Below are 23,762 nucleotides of genomic sequence, written 5' to 3' on the forward strand. Positions count from 1 at the left end.
ATAGCATTTTGTAAAGAAATTGTATTTGGTTCATACTATTATATTTAGCAGATAAAAAATATTTATGCTAAAATCATACATGTTAAAAATGATTTTGGTAAAATATTGCCTAATCAAATTCGTATTTGTAATGTAACTTCAGTTATATATCATATTGTATTGAACTTGTCTTTACCATTTACAACCTCAGTTTAATGTTTGTTTGTTTTTTGGAAGAAAATTTATTATTTTTTAAAAAAATAATAAAATAATTTAAGAAAGATTTTGTTGTGTTATTTTGATTGAAAATAATGTATGAAAATTAATAATGGTGATAAAATCTTAAATCTAATGCGCTAAAAATAAACCAGAAATCTAAAATTGAGAATAATAAGTAGTAAACCCTAAAATAAATAAAAAACTTAAATCAATAAAGACACGTGTAACCGTAATCCTTAACCATAAAGTGTAAATTTGTAAACAATATATCAAAAAATCTATTAAAGTAAAAGATTTAAACTCATAATCCTCTATCCAAAATGATAAACCTATAAACCCTAAAATCACAACTAGCAAAGTTAAAGTCCACAATTATTTAACTAATGAGTGAAACAATACTCCATAATTTTTTGAAAATGTTGAAAAATGTTATGAAAAAATGTTTAATATGTAGTAAAATATTCTTTGTATTTATTTTGAGTGAGTTGTTAGTAATATATGTATATAATTCACTAAATTAGTTTCGCTTTAACATAAAATAAAAAATTGTGAATTTAATTAAAGAAATTGTCATATAGAAAGTAGAAAAATATTACAAAAGTTTACAATTAGTCCTATTGTGTCATTTTTTCCTATAGTAAAAGTATTTATTTAGTTTAATTGAACGTGTTTCATCCATTTCATTATGTATACGGTTAATTATTGGTCAGCTTGATTCTTTACCGCACATGTGGGCCTCTGGGATCAAATTCGATCTCATATAACTAGACCTATAATCTTGATTTTTAATTGGAAGAAATTGAATTTCGTAAGCCTTGAAAATATAGTGCAAATTGTAGATAAGGTCAACGAATGTCATTAGTTATAAATTACATGTCGAACAAACAACAATCATATGAGTATAAGGAAGGTGGAGAGCTTGAAACTTCGTACAATCACACCACCAGTCATTTAGTCTTATTGTGTATGACATATGTGGGCGTTGTAGTTGGGGAATCAGTAGCTTTTGAACATCAAACTCTTAATTTTCTCTATTGTACCTCTAGACATGACACATAGCTGATAGTTGTTCATTTTTCCATAACACGACAGTAATATTTTCAGGATATTGATGGTCAACTCATAACATGCACATTGTCTTCGTCCCTCGTTCAACAAACCAGGATTTGGTTCTTTCAAAAGTTGTCTTCAGGATAGCATAAATGGATAACAATTGTGTTCCCTTTAGTAATGAGTTCATACACCCCACTAAATTTGTTGTCATGTGGTCATACCTCCTACCTCCGTCATATGCTTGCGTCCATGTTTTCAAACGTATTTGATCCATCTAGCCAAAAGCTCAGCGAAATTGTGATCTTAAAGCCGACAATTTTTCTTGACGAATTGGGTTTTTCATTTCTTAACATGTGACAATGTCAAAAATAAAATGATTTAAAGCTAATGCGTTGCATCAAAACTGATTAATAAAAGTAAATTAAATTTAAATAGATACTTGTGTCTATCAAGTGTTTATTCAACTCGACATTCTTGAACTTCTTATTGAAGTCATATGCAATGTGGAGTGTGCAATATACTGATAGGAGACCATTTCCTTCCCAACCAACTTCTGAAGATTTCAATGCTGATAAAATGGTTTTTCCTCTATCATTTATCATGCATATCTTTTGTTGTGGTATGACATGTGGTCACAATAGTCAGAAGAACCAGATCAATGTTTTTTTTGTTTCACCTTCAAAATACTGCAAAAGTTAAAGGGAAGATATTTTGGTTGTCATCTTGACCAATTGTTGTTAGCAAAGTCCCATGATATTTTTCAATCAAGAATGTTCCATCAACTTTGACTATTGCTTTGCAATAATTGAAGCCATCAATGCATGGTTTGAAAGCCCAAAATACACATATCAAGATGTAAGACAAAGTGTCTTAAACACTGTCTAGAATAAAAGACAAAGTAACAGATCGACAATTGTCCTAAGGACATTTTCTTGAACCGCCTGCAACTATCTTGGAAGATAATTATATGATTTGTCTCATTCACCGAATTTCACGACAAACACCTTTTGTTTTTTCATCCATGTTTTTTTATATGTTACATAATAACCATAACAACTTTAATTTTTGCAATTAAACTTTTCATTAGGATTGATGGATTTGTTTTAACGAAATTGACCACAATAGTTGTGATTTGGGTGGAGTCCAAATTTACGTGATCATCAGAAAGAGTGATCAACAAACATGTATGGGGCGCTTCAATATTTTTTTTATCTCCCATGTATTGCGGATATCTTCAACGTTGACATCCATTGTTGCAGTTAATGCACTGGGCTACATATTGATCCGTCTTTGACTCGACGACAACAAATTTATAGCCTTGAACTATGTGATATTGTTTTATCACACACATAGTAGCCTCTTTATTAAGAAAAACCATTCGTTCATAATGGTCATATTCAATTACTTGTCTCAATCGACTATAGGAATCACCTTGTTGGAGTGATGACGTTACGAAACCACCTTCTTCTCATCGATGTCATCATCTTTACTAAATTCATGAATAATATCTCTGATCACGGACACTTTCTGGGTGCCCATAAAACTGCCTCCAATGTAAAAGGGATTCATCTACCACATGCAACATCAAAATATAATTGTTACTGTAAAGTGCATTGAATGAGTGTGACTACTAGTTGTTAGAAGGATTTTCAATACAAACTTTAAAGTATTACCTTGTCAATATCAATGTATAAAACAAGTTGTGCTCCAATCGAAAACTTCTAACCAAGACTTGTTTGATAAATATGCAAAAAACTTTGGTGAATGAGTATTTTTGCATTGCATTGGTTGGTTCATCAGAATATATAACATAGTTACTTAAAGTTTAAAATTATTAAAAGCAACACAATAACTTTCTCATGACACTGAATTCACATATTGGTACATAGTACAAGGCATAACATACAAGCTACATTTTTCATACATTATATATAATATGTACTAGTAAGTTCAAGAAATTAAATAATAATGTAGTCATGCATGTGTGTGTGGTATAGTCATTCACTCTTACAAAGTAGTGTTCCTTTGACCAATGCATCGTGCTTCAAAATTCATACATACAAGGTTCAACAAGATGGCATGTGCTTTATGAGCAATGCATACAAAACATAATATCAATTTCATATCACACGTTATATATCATACTGATACTTTGCTATACTTTTTTAAATGGGTATTAAAATTTCCCCTACTATACCAAATATTGATATGACTTTTGACAAATAATACATGGATACCCCATATTAGTTTATTTTAAAGAGAGAAATATATGCATACATAATAAATATATAACATGATATAAATGAAAAGAGACAATAAAAAGTATTGAATTAAACACCACACGCCCACTTGAAATGATAGAGGCTAAATTACTGCTCCTTTAAATTTAAAGATGCAACTCCATAATCAAGACAATCAGTCATAGTCTCTATTGAATTCAAATGTGCAAGTCATTTTGTCTTATACACTTTCAATTCAAAAATGAATCTTGTTACAAGTGACACTATTGTGCCTATACTCATTCCAATGTGTACACATGAATGGCGATTTCAATTCAACAAATATTCTTGAAATCGTAGTAGGGAAAATGTACTATCAATTTAAATCTTCATCCACTTCTCAACTTGTAGTGGTTTTGAGTCAACGTTTTCTCCATGCATTGCTTTGACATGTAATAAAGCTTGGAAGAGAGATCCCTGGATGTAGTTCATGTTCAACCTTCAATGTCACCCACAACCTTCAAATGTACATACGTGTGTTCCTTCAATGTCACACAGTTCCTTTAAATCTACATATGCGCTAGAGTTGTAGGTGGAATTCACTAAATTTATGTGTATTATTAAATTTATGACCATATATTCACACAAGCATACTACTCTTGCACCATTTACTGAATTGTGTTGGCTGGTTTTTGTGCTTTTGGAGTTCAAGTATTGTCTTTTTCGTTATACTACTATCTACTCACCCTTTAAATTCATGTAAGCATTGTTTTGTATTGAACCTTTCCATTCATCTACGTAACATTCACTTTCTTTCATCCATAACACCAATTATTCCTTCAGCAGTGTTGGAGTTGCATTAGTTTTAACACACACAGACACCTTACACTAAGTCAGTCTTAAGTTTATTTTGTCAAAGTTACCTTCTTAGTATTTAAGAAATTTTGAACTTTCATATATATTTTTTGTATAGGTTCGGATAACAATGACAACCAATGCACGACTACCATAACATATGTCCATCTTACAGCTACAACATAAACATGTGAAAAAGACTTTATGGGAAGGGAACAAAAGACTCATACGACCTAAACGACATGCCATATGGGTTCTCAAACATTTTGAACGACTTGATCACCTAGTCATAAATTTAATTGAACATGTTGAGTTCGAAATCTTATTGATTTTGACGAACATTGACATAAATCACCATCTAGTTACAACATTGGTCGAGAGGTGGAAAGCTGAGCCACACACCTTTCATTTGCCACTCCAAAAGCCACAATCACCTTAAAAGATGTTACAGTTCAACTTGGACTCCCAATTGATGGGGAACTTGTGATGGGTGATAGTAGTGGTGACTTGGTATGTGTGTGTGAGGAATTGTTGAAATTTGTGGCAGCAAAAACTATGGTTCAAGGAAACACAATCAATATATCTTGGTTGAATAGTTCTTTTTGATATTTGGCACATGATGCAACTGATGTTATTATTACACAACATGCATGAGTGCACTTGTTGAGATTGATTGGAAATGTATCAATGTCAGACACATCAAAGAGTCAAGTTCATCTAATGTATCTATTGTTACTGGTTGACTTAAATAATGTGTCAAACTTTAGTTGGGGGTCAACTGTGTTGGCTTGTTTGTATCGTGCACTGGATCACAATATCAATTATAATTAAGACAATATCGAATGGTGCATGATGTTTTTATAATGCTAGATGTGGGGCCGAATGACATGTTTTTCATCGACTACTGACCCATTGAGTGTTGAGGAGATAGTTGTCGGTGTTGTTTTTTCACTTGCGAAAAGGTTATTCTTTTTTTTTATTCATGTTAATGTTGTGTGTTTAAAAAGTTTGTATTAATTATTTCATGACAAACGTTTATCGCATATGGTCTAGAAACTTACTTTGAACAAACACAAATGTGATTATAGTGGGTCAAATTCAGAAGACGCTTGATCAGATGCGGTTGAAACAAGTTATCATTTTATCCTTAAACAACTAATTTTTTTCCAAATAATCCAAAAAAGTAATAATGTTATTTTTTGTCGTTGAATGTTTTTGTGGACTCCACATCGATGACTCAAAATTAGTGGTATAATTACAATATATTTTTCAGTTGTAAGTTGTGCGATTATACTTGTAATTTGTTTTGAAACTATCAAATTTCATCAAGCACACCGAATGATGCGACAATTCTAGTTTCAACAACATATTCCACATGACCCATGCAACCTCAATGAAGTTCACAGAGAAGACATGCGTGGAAGAACAAATATGTATTGACCACAATATCACCAAAGGTGGATAACAATGTGGAATGATTGACAAAACCTTAATTTAGGGAATATCATTCTATGAAAAATGGTCATTTGTACGATGTTTCAACTTACACACAATAGATCACCAATCATACCATCCGCTACGTCTCACCTAGAGAGGTCATGTCTAAAGACAATGTAAGCTAAATCTACAACTTATTTCATATTTTAATTTTATTAAACACTATATTAATTATTATTTTAAACAACAATATGGCACGCCACCCGACAGTCAACCCCACCATTCTGAAGGCCATCATCATCATGTTGAGTCTTATTCAAATGTTGCACAATTTGGACAACAAACTTTTTTTCAATAGTTCTCCCTATCAACCACCAGAAATATTCAACTTTATGGAGTATCACCCCAACATGTCTGGCCATTTCTCTACCAACAAATGTCATCAACTTACACCAATTTTCCATTGCATGGAAATATTTTTCTCCAAGTCCATCACAAATGTTTAGTACTTCAATAGTGACACCATCTTCCACATTTCGTCCAATTCTCACCACACATTATTATCAATCCACAATGTCTTCATATGGATCCAAATTTCCATGAAAAACTAACGAAGGGGAAAACAATAAGGACGATAGTCCACGTCCATCGAGACAACGAAGAAGACCCTCGTGTGGGACATAATCTCATAGATAGTTCGTTCATCTTTATGTTAAAATAATTCTGTAAATTGTTCAAATTAAATTAAATTGTCAGTGTATTTCACTTAATGTCAGACTTCCATGTTATTTTTTGGTACTCTAACTTTTTTAAAACATCTAATTGTTACTTAATAACAATTATTATGTCTTAGGGTTTACATGTCACATTTTTTATTAAGATTATCTTTTACTATGTACATGATTTTAATACTATTTCTTAAGTTAAATATATAACTAAGTAACGACTCAGGTCCAGATTTAAAAAAAAATCCAATTTTCAAAAAAAATCTAATTTTCACAATTCAGTTAATTACAATTTTAGGTTTCTCCCTTTATCATTTGGGATATAGAATTTTGGGTTTAAATGTTTTACTTTATTAAGAAGTGGACTTTAAGTATAATTCAACCTCATAAAATCGGCTTATGAGGTGAGGTTTGCCCCCACTTGTATATTATGAAATGCTCTAAACTCTAGTCGATGTGTGATCTCCAACACACCCCGTCATGCCTAGAGTGACAACTCGTGCATGAAATAACATATTATGGGTGATCTGATAAACACAATAAACAATCGCTAGGATAGGCTCAAATCGGCTATGATACCATATTAAGAAGTGGACTTTAAGCCTAACTCAACCTCATAAAACCAACTTATGAAGTGAGGTTTGCACTCACTTGTATACTATGAAATGTTCTAATCTGTGCTCAATGGGGGATCTCCAACAACCTTAACAAATTTTAGCATTAATAGTTACAAGTTTATGTTTTACAGTTATAAGCTACATTTATACGATTTACTGCTTAACAATCTCTCAGTTTTAAGTTTTCAATTAAGGTTTTCAGAAAATTTTCAACATCTTAGATTTACCATAATTATTAATTTTTATATATTCTTTTCAAACAAAATAACACAACCAAATCTTTCTTAAATTATTCTACCATTTAAAAAAAATTAACAAGTTTTCTTTCAATAACAAAATCATTGAAATAAAATTATACATGAACGAGTTTAGTATAATCTGATATAAGTATAGTTGTACATAATAACAAAGTACAAATTCAGTTTAACAACATTTTACATAAATCATTGTTCAGATGCACAATTTTAACATAATTTTTTTTTTATCTTTTAATTAAAATCATATGAACCAAATACAATTTATTTACAAATGCTATCCGGCCAAAATTTAACCCAAACTTATATTTGTCATGTAATTTCTTTAAAATTTCTTTAAAATTATTTCGTACTTTCCATATACGATTTGCCTAATTTTAAAATAAAAAACAATTTGTCCATTTCAAAACATAAATATGAAATCAAATTATATCCTTTTAGGAAAAAAAAATCTTCCTTTGTAAATGAGAGCTACCAAATGCGTGACAATTAAACACATTAGCTTGCATACTATTATTACTAAATTGGAAATTTTATATGAATTGTATAATTTGATTATAGTTTTTTAAACAAAACTATAAATTTGTTAAACTCGGGTAATTTTGGAAAAAAATATTAAGATTAAAATTGAAATCGAAATACAAAACAACAATATATTAAATAAATATTTGGAATCTTTTAAATTTTGGACTAAATTATATATTCAATCCCCTTTAATTTTTAATACATAATTTTAATCTCTATTGTTTTTTCTGCAATGTTAGTATTCAGTTTTTAAAATTTCAATTTTTTTTATCTAATGCTAAATTGTAACTAAAATCAGAAGATGAATAGAAAAAAAATCACAAATTGAGGAATCTGGAGAACCAAATATTAACTTGACCTATTTAAAAATTAAATTCTATTTACAGAGAATATATTTACTTGTCCAATTACTCTCATTGAAATGAATGTTATATCATCCATAATTTATTAGATATTCATCTTAATTTTCTGAATCTTATAATACCACATAAATTTAAATATTCTAAAAAAACCACTCCAATATCAAAGTTGCTAAAACAAATACTTAACTTAATTTCATAAATTATATAATAGAAAATATATTAATACTTAAAACATTATCACTTTTTGTTCAAAACATTTTTTTTCTCAAACAACTATGTTTATATTGCAATATCACCTCACTTGCTCCTATAGTAGATTTTGTCAAGCACCATTGCTTAACTTTTAACCAACATTTTATAAGTGCAACAACATAGAACATTGTATATCTAAAGTATGGGGTGATTTATTCCTTCCATCGTTTCTATGTCTTATCAGGATCATTGAAAAGGAACCTCATCTGATTAGTTTTTTTTTCTTGGCTTATGCATGAAACAAATCAATCATTTTTTTCACAGATGATAAGATCTTCTGAGGGTCCATTTCATTTTAATTTCATAATGAAAAAGTTTCACGGTTAGGAAAATTGTACAGAGATACAATGTGAAGTCAAAAAGGGTGAAAAGTTACAAGACAGAGATGATGCAGTGTGTGATTGCCTTTCCACCATCACACACTGCATGAAAATTGACCTCCACAAAACTTGAACTGCTTAAAAATTGACCTCCATAAAACTTGTATACATTGAAAAGAATAAGAAATGCATCACCTCCAAAATGGAGTACAGCAGCACAGTATTTGAAATCAACCATTAGAGCAAAGACATTTCTTAAGTTTGCCTTTTGAAACTCAAATCAACATCTCCATCAATCTGCAAGAAACAGAAACCGTATTTATACATTAAAATCAAGGTGTCAGCCAGCCAAAGCAACAAAGCTTGAGACTTACTGTTTTAGCAAGTTCTTTGGCTTTTTCATCATTGAAACCTAGAGTAGCCAAAATCAATTGACCTGCTGATTCTTTTTGTGACCAAATTCCTAGAAGTATATGTGTCACGTTCATTTCTCCTCCTTCACCTATATTTTATGTCATAATTTTAGTAAATAGACAAGAGAGAGCGTAAAAAAAATTAAGATCATTAGATAGCAAGATCAACATTGTACAAATGCAACATCACAAGGTCATATTGCAAATACATTAGACAATGGCTTGGTTGATAAGCATTTACTTTCATTGATAGATGGCTAATTAACTGAGCCATAACTTGGATAGCATTTATAACTTAAATATTTAACATCACTAAAGTTACTTTAAGGTTAAAAGTAAAAAATAAGAGCTTTAAAATGAAGTTGCTCGATAATTTTATAATTTGAAAGTTACTTCTAAATTAAAAACTGTTTGGTAATGTGTTTTTGACTCTTGAGGTTTTGAATTGAGGAGGAGAAGCTCCTAAAATCAGCGAAAAAAACCCCTTTGTTTTGTAAAAATGTGTCTGGAACAACTCTTAAAAGTGTAAAAGAAACCCAAAATTATTAGAGTAAGACATTAACTTGAGCAACACTATTAAAACGGCTAAGGCTAAAGTTATAAAACTATTAAGGTTAAGCATGTTCTTAGTCCCTAAACAGTTGCAAATTTTATTTGTAGTCCTTAAACAAAAAAAATCACGTTTTTGGTCCCTAGACTTTCCTCTGTGAACTGTTTTAGTCTCAGCTGTCAAGTAACACTGTTAATCGATGATAAAAGAGTTACATTGACAACCTATTGCAGAGCCATCAAGGAATCTAGTGAGGCAGTCTGTTATATGCTAAAGTTTTGGGATTTGATTAATATTATTATTGGGTTGTTAAGATTTAATTAGTTAGGATTTTATCATTTATTTATTTTATTAGGATTTTATGATATTTAGTACTCTATAAATAGAGTATTGAACTATTATTTGAGATATGAATAATATATGCAGTTTGTTTCCTTTTCTCAATTCTCTATCATTGTTCTTGTTCTTGGTATAATCGGAAGCCACCTAAAGGTTCCCTTTGTCCAAAGCCTGATCGTTCTTCGAAATCTCTTACGAGAGGACCTAGACGCTTCTACACACGATCGTTCATATCACAGTCACGCACAGTTTTTTTCTGTAAATTGTGTTTTTCATCTCTCATGTTTAGACTAATTGATGACATCAAAGTAATGGAAGAGAGATTAAAAATACATTTTGCCAAAAACAATATGCATGTTGTCTCATCATCAGACTCCTTGATCATCTGACAAGTCACTGAGTTGTTAATGTGACTATAACATCATCAATTAACATTGTTACTCCATAGCAATGACTAAAACTATTCATATAGGAAAAGTATAGAGAACAAAATCACTGGTAATTATGTTTAATGGCTAAGTAAAATTTGCAACAGCAGCTGAAAATATAATTAACCAAATCAAAGCTAACTTCTTTTGACAAGGTATTTATTAAGTAATGTTGAAAAAAATATGTCATTTAAAATTAATTTTCATACTTCGGAGCGTCTTTCTATCAAAAGAGGCACAGCTTCTTTCTACTTGACAACGCAAAAGCACCAATGGATTCATTTCATTCAATAATAAGTAACTAGCAAAATGGAAATATTTAAAAAGGGAAAATCATAAATGGAACAATGAATCTAGCTGATGATCATTTGTAAAAACTGTACACGGGATAGTAGTTGTTCCTCGTCATAGCAGGAACCATGCATACCTGATTTCAGTTTCTCCTCAATAGCCCAATCAAGGGCTGACTTGGCTGGTTCGGTCAAAGGAGGATGTTCAGGGCTGAAGTAATACAAGTCAGACTTCCCAAGTAGATTTAAAGTTTCTTCACGAACTTTGAAAAGAGTAATTCCATTAGCTCTTAAGAATTTAGCAGCTCTACTTGTTCCTGAAAAGAAAACAAGAAATGACTAAGATGCACCGATACACTCATCCAGCCAATGCATCTGTCAATGACACATCTGACACAGATACATTTGAAATACGTATCTGAAAAGTGTCAGCAATTAAAGATAAAAGGGTGCTTAATATACGTAGAAAGAAAGATTACTTAGAAGTTAGAACTGTTGCTTATTGGTACAAATTATAATCCTGTTTTATGAATTCTCGTATTTATTTATTACCCCATGCTCAATAAGATAACATGTCCCAAGGATCCACACTCCAATACCTTTTACCTAAAATAGCCTCATATATAACATTCCACTATATATATAGCAATCATATATTATAGTCATTTTTTTTTCTTTTCAGTCTTATATTCTTCAACCATCATTTTTATTTTTATATTATTCCAAACATTAAACATGCATAAAATATATAATTTTGTGATTTATTCCACGAAATCATTTTCAGGATTTGATATTTGAGTACCACTTTATTAAAAACAAGCAATGTTGATAGAAGCAACTCTCACTCTCACTATTTGTATATACATTTGGATATATATTTAATAATGATTTTTGTGAATTGTATATATGCATAAATATATACCTTGGACGTATCTGAACATATCGTATCCTGTATTTTTTAAGATGAGACGAATTGTATCAGATACGACATGTATCTGATACTCTTATCGTATCCATGCATCATAAGGGTATACTAAAGGCACAAAGCAGAGCAATATTTAAAATGATTGAGTACCCAAGAAGACAAAATACCTTTAGGGAATTCAAATGGCAGGATCTTGCCAAAAAGATTTAAAATGGAATTTATTTCAACTACAAGAAGTGAAGTAGATTCTAGTGTCAAACTTTCAGTGGCACATTTGATTTAGGTTTCACAACATCTGAAGTTATAGTGACAGCCATGTACATGATACCATTTTTCTTTCAAAAATAACGAAGTATGAAACATGAATACAATCGCTCAAAATGTAGTGGGAGAAGCCACAAGGAAATTTCAATGAAAACTTGAGTATGTCTACCTCGTGATATATTATTGTTGAACCCATAAAACAGGGGAAAAAAACATTCCACTGACCTCCCATAACCATTCAAAAAAGATAATTAACATCTTTTACTGGTATCCATTCAAGAAGACATGCATGTCTGCACAACTTTCTTCATAAGCTAAGCACTTAAATCAACTTACACACTAAACATTTATAAAAGAAAAATCCATTTAACTTCTCCAAAAGCTAAAGTGCATATGTTGAATATTACTTTACAGAAACAACTTAATTCATTTCACCATCTTATTTTTTATCTCCTATATAAGTGTTAAAAGGTTTAGGGTTAAATCCGCTTTTTATCTCTGTAGTTTCTTCAATGTGCAATCTTAGTCTAACATTCATATATCATCTGATTGCTAAAAGAAAATGCTAAAGTGTTTCCAGTGATAACATATGTGAGAGATTATTGTGTTTTTAGTGATAATAAATCTTATTATTAAAGATATAACTTAGTTAACACACACATGACAACTTATTAGCAGTGAAGTAAATTGCAATTAAATGTTTGGAGTCCAAAATTACAACTGGAGGAACCAAAGTAGATTTGAGCCAAAGTGTATGTGAACAAAATCGATTCAATGATAGAAGCACTAGTTTTCATGGCTATTACTGAAATTGAAAAACACCAATTGCAACAAACCTTCAACCAAAATCCCCATCAGAAGAGCCTCGGTTCCCGTGTTGGGAAACTTTATCTTCCTCGCCTCCAATTCCGCCATTGCAAACGATTTTATAGCCCTCGCCGACCACCTGAACCAAACACAACCGTCAAACACATGCACACACAACCAATTACCACACTGGAAAACGTGAACAAGAGCAGCAGCAACAACTGCGACTCACTTTGGGGTTTTCTCCGGCACAGCATCGGGGGTTTTCCTGCAAAAACAAAAAAAATAAAGGAGGAAACTTTCAGCAACCCAATACGACCCAGAAGGAAATTCGAGAGACCCATCACCATGGAAGGGTCTCAGGGGCGTTGGCAGAGCGAGAAACTTACGGGGTGGGGAGGCTAAACGAAACCGTTGCTGAAGAGGCACGGCAATTGGTATTGGGGAGGGAACGGGATGATGAGGTGGTGCGTAGGAGAGTGATCCTGGCGCCGAAGAGAGAGGTGGGAGGGAGAGTGCAGTGGTTGGAGTTAGAATGGAGTGAGGAGTGAGGAGAGAGTGTGTGTAGGGATGGAGAAAGTGTGGGGATGGAAGCCATTGGAAAGAGATGAAGAGAGAAAGGAGAAAGAGAGAGTGAGGTTTTGAGAAGAGTGGGTAAAGAGAGAGATTAAGTAATTTTTTTATGTTATTATTTTTAATAATACCTAAGATAAAATAACTATTTAAAATATCAAAATAACTAAAATTACTTCCACGTCAAAATAACATAAATTACTAAAATTATATTTAAAATAATTAATTTTATTCATTACTTCATTCAAAATGTTCTCCAATATGTTTAATGAAGATAATTTGAATGGTAAATAAATGTTTTTTAAGATACAATAGGAGATTTAATGCTATTATTAAGTGTTTTAGTTGTTGAGATGTTCACACAAATAATCAAAATTATTGTGATATGTATGAAAATGTCTCATAATTATAATACACATTTCACATCCTTTATTTTAAACAAATAATTTTCCTTTACAAAATGGTATTGAAGCTCTAAGTATACATTCTACATTTTTTATTGTTAGCTTCTTGATTTTAAGTAAATAACTTGCTTTTATGGACATGTGGGTCATTTTAATTAATGTATTTCATTATGGATAAAATTATCAATGTAAAGTAGTATTTCATGTTATATATGGTTAATGTAACTCCAAAACTTCATTAAACATGGGAAATTTAATGAACATAGTGATATCAACTTATAACCTTCAGAAATACATGTTAGATCTAAAAGTTTTATGACATCACTACTTTGAATATGAATTGTATGCCTTCTATAATCACAAAGACAAAATTAACATTTTTTTATATTACTAGGAAAAAAATTCATTAATGCATATATAATTTATAATACTTAATATACTTGAAAAATCACATTTCCATATTATCACGATTATTATTCTATGATAAAGGTGAGTGAGTTATATTTTTTAAGGATGACAAACACAGTCAGGTTTGACGGACTGACCCGTCATCATTTAACGAGATGGGACGGGTTAATATTTTTAACCCGTCAACCCGTATTAATCTGATTCACCTAATCCGTCAACCCGACAGGCTAGCCTGTCAGTCCGTCCTTCTTTATTTTTGACTATATTAAAGATAATCTCATGCTTTTGAAATTAAAATTTGTGGTGATCAGTATTTTATATAGAACTTTATTTATATTAATTTCTTTATAAATAATTTGATTCATTGAAATATTGTTGACATTTATTTTATTTTGTTAGGTATTATACTTTATTTAATTAAAATATTAAAGTTTGATTCAAATTTATTACTCTTCCTTACATTTTTATTATTTAAAAAGTCATATCAATAACTACAACAAAGTAAAAAAAAAAAAGTGGCAGGTCTGCTAGCCTGCTCACCCACTCTTTAACGGAACGAGTTACAAATTTCAAATTGTATCACCTTGGCAGGCAATGTCGGGTTTAGCCAAATCAAGTTAGGTTGACCCGTTTTGCCAACATTAATATTTTTTGTTTGAAAATAATGATAATTAAAAGTCTACTTATTTGTTGCTTGATGTATCAGCCTAGCTGAAATGTCAAGTTGCATAGTGATGCTTAACATAAAAAGTTTTTATAAATAAAATTAAATTAAAAAAAATCTACTTATAAGTAAATGTTCCATCCAACTATATTAAAGTCAAAGTCAACAATTGATAAAGGAAATATCACTCTAAGATACACTGATTATCTCTAAAGAAGTATAAGACAAGTCAAGTATGATTAAAATAGTTACCATCCAGTCTCCTTAAAATTATTCTTTTTATAAATTAGAATATGTGAGATGTGATTAATAATAAATATTGAAAGACAATAAATCACATAATATAATATATATATATATATAATTGTTTGGGGCTAATATTTCAAAATCTAATTTTATATACTCTTCTAATATTTTTTAAAAGAATTTACATAATAATCAACAAATATTGTTACAGAAATTAAAATTGTGTAGTCTTCTTGTAAGGAGCTGATATAATAAGCGTCGGCTGAATAATTGATTCATTCTATTTGATCAAAAATTTCTTCCTCTTTCTCTCTTATCATTTAATCTTTCTCTCTTATCATTCAAACTTCGATTATCGGTTGAAAGTGTACTGCAAATTATTTTTCGATACTGAAATGAGTATTAAAGTATAATTAATATAATAATAACGTATATTTATTTTGTTTGTTATGTTTATTTATATATTCATGGACCATGTTAATGTTAAACCATAATTAACCTCCATATTCATAATTAAGAACATATTACTTAATTATTGCCACAGTTAAATATGTATTAATCATTATTTTTATCTTAATACTTTAGTATATGACGATCTATTGACATTCAATACCAGACAGAATTTTGAAATTGTCGTGTTCCTACCTGTAGATATGAAAAATTAAATCTTGTCCTTAAACATAAATTGAAAAAATATTTTAAATTTTATTGTTAAAGGTTTATCACAAGTATAATATACTTGTTATTACAATGTTATCTAAAACTAAACAGAAAGAGGATATCTTATTTTTGCTATTGATATTTTACTTTTGTAACTATCAATATTATTTATCTCCTGTAATTTTATTTACATTTTTTAAATGACTGATAACTTCCAATAACACACCACAAACAACCCATTTTTATTATATAATTACAATTATTTTGTTTGAATCTTTTTATTTAAATTACAGAGTGTCTATTTTTCACTAGTTATTAATAATACAGGTGATGGATAATAAACCAAAGTCAAGAATATAATTTATTTGGCTTAGGTTTTACTTATTTTAAACTTTCAATGCTACTTTAATATTAAAAAATAAAACTAAAATTATTAAGTAAAAAAATAGTTTTATAAATAAAAAATAATTAATCACTATATTAACTAAATTAAATATTATTTTAGAAAAAAATATTGATACTTAAAAAATATTATATTAAAAATCTTATTAAGAAACAACTGTATCTAATTGTAACAAACAATTATACTAACAAGAGTCACAGAAAATTAAGGAAAATTCACATTTAAAAGGACTGTTAAAGTTTAAATGTCTATTAAAACATCAAAATATATAGAAATAAGAATTTGACTAACATATAATCAAGAAAATCCCACAGATTTGATTTATTTTTAACCTAAAAGTGATGTTAAAATTATGCACACATTTTCTACTCCTGGTGTTTCACTAATGTATTAGGCAATGTTGCTACGATGGTTGATTTGTTTGCTTTCTTTTAGCATTGAATATTTTAAAACAATAATAACCTTAAAAATAATACTAATTACAATTTTTTAATTACAATAAATAAATTCTTGTACTAGCAATGCTATCTATTAAAATTCTATATAAGTTATATTTTGTGTTTATTTTTAGAAAAAAAATGTTTTTAAATTATTAAATTTAACTTAGAGAAACAAATACAAATAAAAAAATGTCAATATATGAAATACACATTAAAAACTTTTAACTGAGAAAAATACATAGAATAAAAGTCTCTTTCAGTCTCCCATTTATGCATTTCAATATATAATATATAGTGATTGATATTATTTTTGTTTATTTCCATGAATGTGAATAATCTATAAGAATATTAAATTTAGCAAGAAATTATCAAACATTAGTTAAATTAATTCATAATTCGATGAATTATTTGACAACTTTGAGTTAATTTCTGAACTATTATTTGCAATTAAGTTTTGGAATTGTTGTTATATTTTAATTCAGTATTCTCTTTGCATATGCCAAATTCAGAATTTTTACTATAATTTTTTAAATCAAATTCATATATCTGACTCAATTAATTTTGATAAAATTAAAAATAAATAAAAAATTAAGTTATCAATTGAAAGAAAAAACAGTTCAGAAATTATTTTTGTGTAGAAAATAATTAAAAAAAAAACCAAAATCCACTGTAACCGCTCTTCAACGGTTCACCTTCCTCAAACGGCTACAGTCTCTCTCTTCTTCTCTCTCTGTTCTTCCTATTTTTTCTTTTTCTCACCCCAATTCAAAAATTCACAAAATCTGCATTTTCCTTAGAAACCCATTTTCATTTTATTGGGAAAACCAATCCTCCCCCTTTCTTGCCAGGGGGGGTTTCTAGACCAAAGGCAATTCACCAATCCCTTTCAATCACAGGTGACTGTTAAGATCGTTTTTTTACTATAATATTAGTAAATTTATCATTTTTGCTTTTCTGGGCTCCCTCAAAATGATGTTCTGTTTCTGAGGAATGTTTAACGATAAAGTTTCTAATCTGGGTTTCACAAATCAAGAAAAAAAAACATCAACCTAAATTTAGTATTTTACGTTGTAGTTCTGTTTGATTCACATCCTAGGTCATTGAAACAACATTGCTTTCATGTTTAACCTGTTTTCTGTATTGGTTCTATGATATTCTTTTCTGGGGTATTGCGCATTTGGCTACAATATTTTCCCTAATACAGCTAGTGGCAGAAAGCTACGTGCCTGCTTTGAAATATTTTATGCTCAGTTTAGATTGAATCTTTGGGGTTCCATCCATTGTGTTTGATTATCTTCATTTATTTTTCGCTGGGGATGTTGGATTTAGAAAAATGGTCTTACATATCATAGGGCCAACACTTGAGTCACAGGGCAAAAGAATGGAATGGAATCATTCTCTGTTAATAATTAAAATTTCAGAAAAAAACATTTTCGGATACACTGGCAGTAATGTGGCATTTTCAGTATATCTATTATTATTCTGGTTTGTTCTAAGCTTTGCAGGCTTAATTCTAAGATTATGGTGCGGGTTTTATGTTTTAGAAAAAAAATTGTTTGGTAAAGAGAGCAGTAGATGATCTAAGTATGGGAATTTGATATTTAACAACTTGTGCATTGTGTCATTGTTTCACTAATTTAACATATAGTTGAGCCTTAACCATATGGGCCCAATGGCCAACCTTTATTCATTGGCTATGAACTTTTTTGACATAAACTAAAATCTTAAATGTTTCTTGTAGCAATATTTTTTTTTTCAAGTGAGAATCTCATCAGAATATGAGCATGCTGTTATTTAAAGTGACAATTCGATATTGGAACTTGATTCTTCTTAGATCGTGACTTGTTTTGAAAGATTGATCATGGATTTCAAGTCTATTGCAAGTATTTTTAATTTCTACTTTTGTGTCACATCAATTTGGAATGATTGCTTCTCAATTTTATGGTCTTTTGGCCTTTTGGGGAGCAATGGATTTTTTACAGTTTCTTGTTTTTGGTAGATACAAGTGATCCAAATGGCCAAACCCCAAAAGGATCTTCTTATACAACCCAATACAACATGTGAATGTCTTCTTAACGAACTTCAGGTATACATTAAATTTTGCTGCAACTTATCTTTAATGCCCCCTCTGCCCCACTGGCCAAACAAAATAATGTGTGGTAAACTGAAGAACTCTTATTGTTTGTCTTGGCTAATTTTTCATAATAGATAATATGGAATGAAGTTGGGGAGTCTGAGACTGAAAAAGGTAGAATGTTGTATGAGCTTGAAGAAGAGTGTGTAGAAGTATACAGAAGAAAGGTAGATAAAGCAAATCGGTCTAGAGCTCAACTAAGGCAGGAAATTGCTGATTCTGAGGCAGAGCTTGCTTGTATCTGCTCGACAATGGGAGAGCGACCAGTGCATTTTAGGCAGGTTGGATGTTTTATGAATCACTAATTTTTTTATTTCTTATTTTAGGGCTTGAATGTGTATTGGTTAAATAAAGTGGATAAAAGACCTCAAGGCAAATGAAACTGCAATTACTGTTGAATTTGTGAGAAGTGATTGCATAAGATGTAGTAATGAAGTGAGTTGGTTAATAATAAAAGATCCGGTACAGTTTTGTATCTAAACTGTTCTCAATGAGTATATGTGCCAAAGGTAGCTGTTGAGAGGGGTCCTATGTAGGAGCAAGACTTTTTTTGGGTCCTTAGTAGCTTACGTAAGAATTGTCAATATACCTAACATAGTAACATGGACCACTCATGACAATTTGTTTTTGTGTAGTTTTGTTGGATGTTACTGTCATGACCTTAACCGTTAAGGTAAGGTTATTTTGTTATCCAGTTGATCCTCTAAGAAGAGGATTGGTTGTTCTTGTCTTTCATATTTTTCTAGTTTGACAAAGAGGCTGGAAGCTTGAAGGAAGAGCTTTCAAGAGTTCACCCAGAGCTGGACGAAATGCGAAAGAGGAAGTTTGAACGTAGAAATCAATTTATTGAAGTTCAAGAACAGATTCAAAGTATCTCAGATGAGATTTATAGTACAGGAGAATATATTACAGCTATTGTAGTTGAAAATGATTTGTCATTGAGAAAGCTTGAAGAATTGCACAGAGAGCTTCTTGCACTTCAGAAGGAGAAGGTCAATAATTTAATTATACTTCCCCCTTTCTGTCACTCTCTGAGTTGCATTTGTGTGTGTGTAAATCTAGATCAATTTAAACCATCACATATTATTCTTTGTTACTTTTCATGCAGAGTGAGCGCCTCAAGAAGGTTCAAGAGCAAATGTATACCTTGAATTCTCTCTGTTCAGTGCTTGGTTTGGACTTCAAGCAGACAGTCAGTGGAGTTCATCCTAGCTTAGGAATTTCAGAAGGTCCTAGGAGTGCCAATAGTGAAACCATCAATCAATTGGCTATTGCCATACAAGAACTCCGAAAAGTTAAATTACAGAGAATGCAGAGGGTAAAAACTGGCAGTTTGAAGATCTAATTTTGATATGAAACATTGCTTTGTGTTTATAATTTGATGCCATTTTCTATGGTTGATAGTTGTAAATTGATTATGTTCTGGCAGCTTCAAGATCTAGCTTCAACAATGTTGGAGCTCTGGAATTTGATGGATACGCCTATTGAAGAGCAACAGATGTTTCAGAATGTTACTTGTAATATCGCTGCTTCAGAACATGAAGTAACTGAACCAAACAGCTTGTCTGAGAACTTCATCAATTATGTGAGTTATAGTTACTGGAGAAATAAGGACTGTTTTTCTTGATCTGTGCAGTTCAAATTTCCTGGAGAAGTAACATTTTCATGCAGGTTGAGGCAGAAGTATCTAGGTTGGAAGAGTTAAAATCAAGCAAAATGAAAGAGCTTGTTTTGAAGAAAAGAGCAGAGCTAGAGGAGATTTGTCAAAAGACTCATTTAATTCCAAAACTTGATAGTGCAGTGGAATACGCCGTTGAAGCGATAGAATCTGGTAAATTCCGCATGAGAAACCTCTGAATGAGTGGAATTGTTTCCTCAGCAAACTAAAAGTCTGCATCTTCCTTTCCTTATCAGGATGCGTAGACCCAGCTTGTGTGCTTGAACAACTTGAACTTCAGATTGCCTCAGCAAAGGAGGAAGCTTTTGTCAGAAAAGAAATAATTGAAAAGGTTGAGAAATGGTTGGCAGCACTTGATGAAGAATCTTGGCTTGAGGAGTACAACATGGTTAGTTTTTTTATCTTCACCATCTTTGCTATGGCTATATGCATATAAACATGAAAAATATTTTTTTTACTGAAAAAAAACCTCTTTAATCTTTTTTGAAACGGTTTTTGAAAAAAAAAAGAAGATTTCTGATTATTTTTTTAGTGTCTCTTGTGAAAAAGCTATGATAATAATAACAACTATCTTCCAAATAGAAGAACTTTTTATAATTGTAATCAAATGAAAAAATAACTTGTACTTAAAAAGATCTCTAAAAATAAATTACCATTTTATGCATCCTTAAACATCCCTTTTTATAAAAAGCACAAATAAATTACACTTTACAATTTATTAATTTTATGGTCATTTGTTTCTTGGAGGATGAAAATCGATACAATGCTGGGAGAGGTTCTCATCTTACTCTCAAGCGAGCGGAGAAAGCCCGTGGCCTGGTCTGCAAACTTCCGGGTATTTATGATCTTGATTGGTTCTTTGTCAGCCATGTTGTTTGTTATTGGACCTTTGACCATCTTAATGATACTAACAGTAACACAACTTTACTTTTCTATGCCTTGATGTTTGTTTTGTTTGCATGTAGCAATGGTAGAGGCTTTAACTTCAAAAACTGCATCATGGGAAAAGGACAAAGGCATCGAGTTCACATATGATGGTGTAAGTACACACACACACACCTAAGAAATCATTGGAGGTCATCTTCGTGTCTTGTTGCTCAGCAATGTTTCAAACTAATTTTTGCTGTATGCGACTTTCTAGACCTGTCTGCTATCTATGCTTGAGAACTACTCCCTATCACGGCAAGAGAAGGAGCAAGAACGTCGTAAGCAGCGGGTATATGGACCACTTGTTGCATTTAAAATTTCTCCAATTTACGTTCTGTAGTGATAAGAAACACCCTGATTTTTGTCTGAGTTTTAAAGGCAACATTTTACGGTTTGTCTTTTTTTTGTTCACAGCTTGTTAACATGTTATGTATCTGTTTCAGGAACTGAAGAAACTTCAGGGACAAATAATAGTGGAAAAGGAAGTACTCTATGGGTCAAAACCAAGCCCTTCAAAGGCCCAGAGTGCAAAAAAGACCCCTAGGATCTCAACTGGAAGCCCAGCAAGTAGAAGAATCTCCTTTGGATGTCAGACATCAAAATCTGAATTAAAATACAGTCAATCATTCTCCAAAAGGAAGACAGACAAAGCCCACCGACTAAATAACCTGGATGATGATGCTTCATGTTTATCATCAGGTAGTTAACTTTTTTTATGCTCCCCCTCCAGTTTTTCATGCCTCTGGTTGCAGATTTCTCACAGTAAGGATTTCCTTCTTGTTTTGTTGAAGGGAAAGAACCAATGGAAATTCTTTTAAGAATTTGCTTCACTTAGTTTTGGCTAAAATGGTAAGGTGGTCTGGAATGTGATGTAGGTTCAGATATTGCTAAACAAAATATACACATTGACTCAACCAAATTTTCTGTCTTCTACATCTTTTTTTTCCCTTTTTCATTATAGAAGTAGGAAAATTTATTATTACACAGATTCCTTTAACAATTAAAATAGCATTTTTCGTTCTTTTAATTTTCATCTCAAAATGAATGAAATAAGCGCAGCCTCCATCAATTTAGTTAACATGCCATCTAACAATAGATTGTTGGATACCTGTTTATGTTTTCTTTTTGTTTTAGAAGAAGATTCTTCATCGGATTCTCCGAAGTACTCTTGTTGATGATGGCTTTTTGGTAAAGGCCGTATGTGGCACCAATGAATGGTTTAGAAATTATTTATTCGTTTGATGTTGAAGATGGAGGCCAAAGCCACATCTCAGCTGGTTGATTTTCCCATAATTTTTAGCTGGTATGTCAAGCATTCCTTTGATTTTCTCATGCATTTAAAAGTCGCCACTCATTTTGTTTTTCTTATGTTTATTATAGCTAGAAGAGGACTTGATATTGCCGGTTTTCCTATGAAAAAATTCTCTACTGGTGCTTTGAAGTGTTCGTGAAATGGAATATCCTTCTACTCGCCAACCTTTTTCTCCCATCTCTTTAATGGTATCATCGAAAGCGAATGTTGCAAATGCTGTAGATGATACACAGAACGAGAAGTTGTAGAAAACATTAGTTGTTAGCAATTTTCCATCCATCACACTACCTCAAAGACAACCACAACAGTGGATAAAGAGAATAGAACATCAAAGGCAACACCCCTTTCCTGTCCCCGCAACACCTCTAAAATGAATGTCCATGACTCCAGCCCCTGCCTCAGTTCCTTATGGAGAAGAGACTGAATATTCCTTTGAGGAAAGAAGGCTCGGTTTTGTTAGCATAACTGGTTTGTTTGGTTTTCCAGATTACATATTATACTGTTATAGTAGTTACCTGTAAATTATAATCACAAGTCAAATGTAATTGGCTTCCCGATTATGTACATAGTCTGAGAAGGGGGCGTGGACTATGGTGTGGAAAGAGCATATTAATGATAAATTTTGCATTTTTTTTTCACAGATAACAGTGTCATCTCAACTAAAACCTGCCCTTATGTTTTCAGATCTACTGTTCTTGCTGATTTGATGAAATCCACTTTACAATAAAGAAATAAAGTTAAATGAAAGAGTTATTACAACAAAATCTGAGAAAGTCAACTTTTTTAATTACCATAATGTGGCTGCCAGTGCTGACAACTGTCTACAGCTTATAGTTTCAAAGTCAACACCTAGCACAAAACCAAAAAAAATTAATATCAATGAAGAAGTAGTTTACTTTTTAAAACCCAATTTAGTTGTGAAAATTTGCCCTATTAGGACTTGTCCCCTTTTCAAATGTTCATTAAATAGACCTTCTATGTTTGGGAAGTTGCTGCTACAAAAACAATAGCACAGTATCCAGTCCTAATATAATATCTGTTTATAGATACTCTATATTTATATCAAAACTGTAGATGCAG

The 23,762-nt window shown here is 31.1% G+C and overlaps 2 protein-coding genes and 1 long non-coding RNA gene across 8 annotated transcripts; 1 reads left to right on the forward strand and 2 right to left on the reverse strand.

The window, feature by feature from the left end:
* Positions 1-2,424: 2,424 nt before the first annotated feature.
* Positions 2,425-6,546, reverse strand: LOC137837731 (uncharacterized). The gene is made up of 2 exons (XR_011085510.1): positions 2,925-6,546; positions 2,425-2,820 (listed from the first exon to the last, which is right to left on the reverse strand). It is a non-coding gene; the product is annotated as an uncharacterized lncRNA (long non-coding RNA).
* A 2,384-nt stretch (positions 6,547-8,930) lies between these two features.
* On the reverse strand, positions 8,931-13,486 carry LOC137837732 (ATP-dependent Clp protease ATP-binding subunit CLPT1, chloroplastic-like). The gene is made up of 6 exons (XM_068646836.1): positions 13,223-13,486; positions 13,066-13,101; positions 12,863-12,972; positions 10,975-11,154; positions 9,192-9,319; positions 8,931-9,114 (listed from the first exon to the last, which is right to left on the reverse strand). Exons 1-6 carry the CDS (start codon positions 13,429-13,431, stop codon positions 9,073-9,075), a joined length of 705 nt encoding a protein of 234 aa, XP_068502937.1. The 5' UTR covers positions 13,432-13,486; the 3' UTR covers positions 8,931-9,072.
* A 3,811-nt stretch (positions 13,487-17,297) lies between these two features.
* Positions 17,298-23,317, forward strand: LOC137837734 (65-kDa microtubule-associated protein 3). 6 transcript variants are annotated; one of them, XM_068646839.1, is made up of 15 exons: positions 17,307-17,527; positions 18,631-18,717; positions 18,840-19,046; positions 19,512-19,757; positions 19,874-20,083; positions 20,195-20,350; positions 20,437-20,596; positions 20,680-20,831; positions 21,191-21,278; positions 21,409-21,482; positions 21,585-21,659; positions 21,814-22,069; positions 22,162-22,219; positions 22,505-22,673; positions 22,751-23,317. In XM_068646839.1, the coding sequence occupies exons 2-13, from the start codon at positions 18,646-18,648 to the stop codon at positions 22,203-22,205; spliced, it is 1,740 nt and encodes a 579-aa protein (XP_068502940.1). In that variant the 5' UTR covers positions 17,307-17,527; positions 18,631-18,645; the 3' UTR covers positions 22,206-22,219; positions 22,505-22,673; positions 22,751-23,317. The 6 variants fall into 6 exon arrangements, with proteins under 6 accessions (XP_068502943.1, XP_068502940.1, XP_068502941.1 ...); XM_068646840.1 differs by having other exon boundaries at positions 22,508-22,673; XM_068646842.1 differs by lacking the exon at positions 22,162-22,219 and having other exon boundaries at positions 17,298-17,527.
* The last annotated feature ends 445 nt before the right edge of the window (positions 23,318-23,762 follow it).

Source organism: Phaseolus vulgaris, chromosome 4 (assembly GCF_000499845.2).
Source record: "Phaseolus vulgaris cultivar G19833 chromosome 4, P. vulgaris v2.0, whole genome shotgun sequence".
In the NCBI taxonomy this organism is placed as follows: Eukaryota; Viridiplantae; Streptophyta; class Magnoliopsida; order Fabales; family Fabaceae; genus Phaseolus; species Phaseolus vulgaris.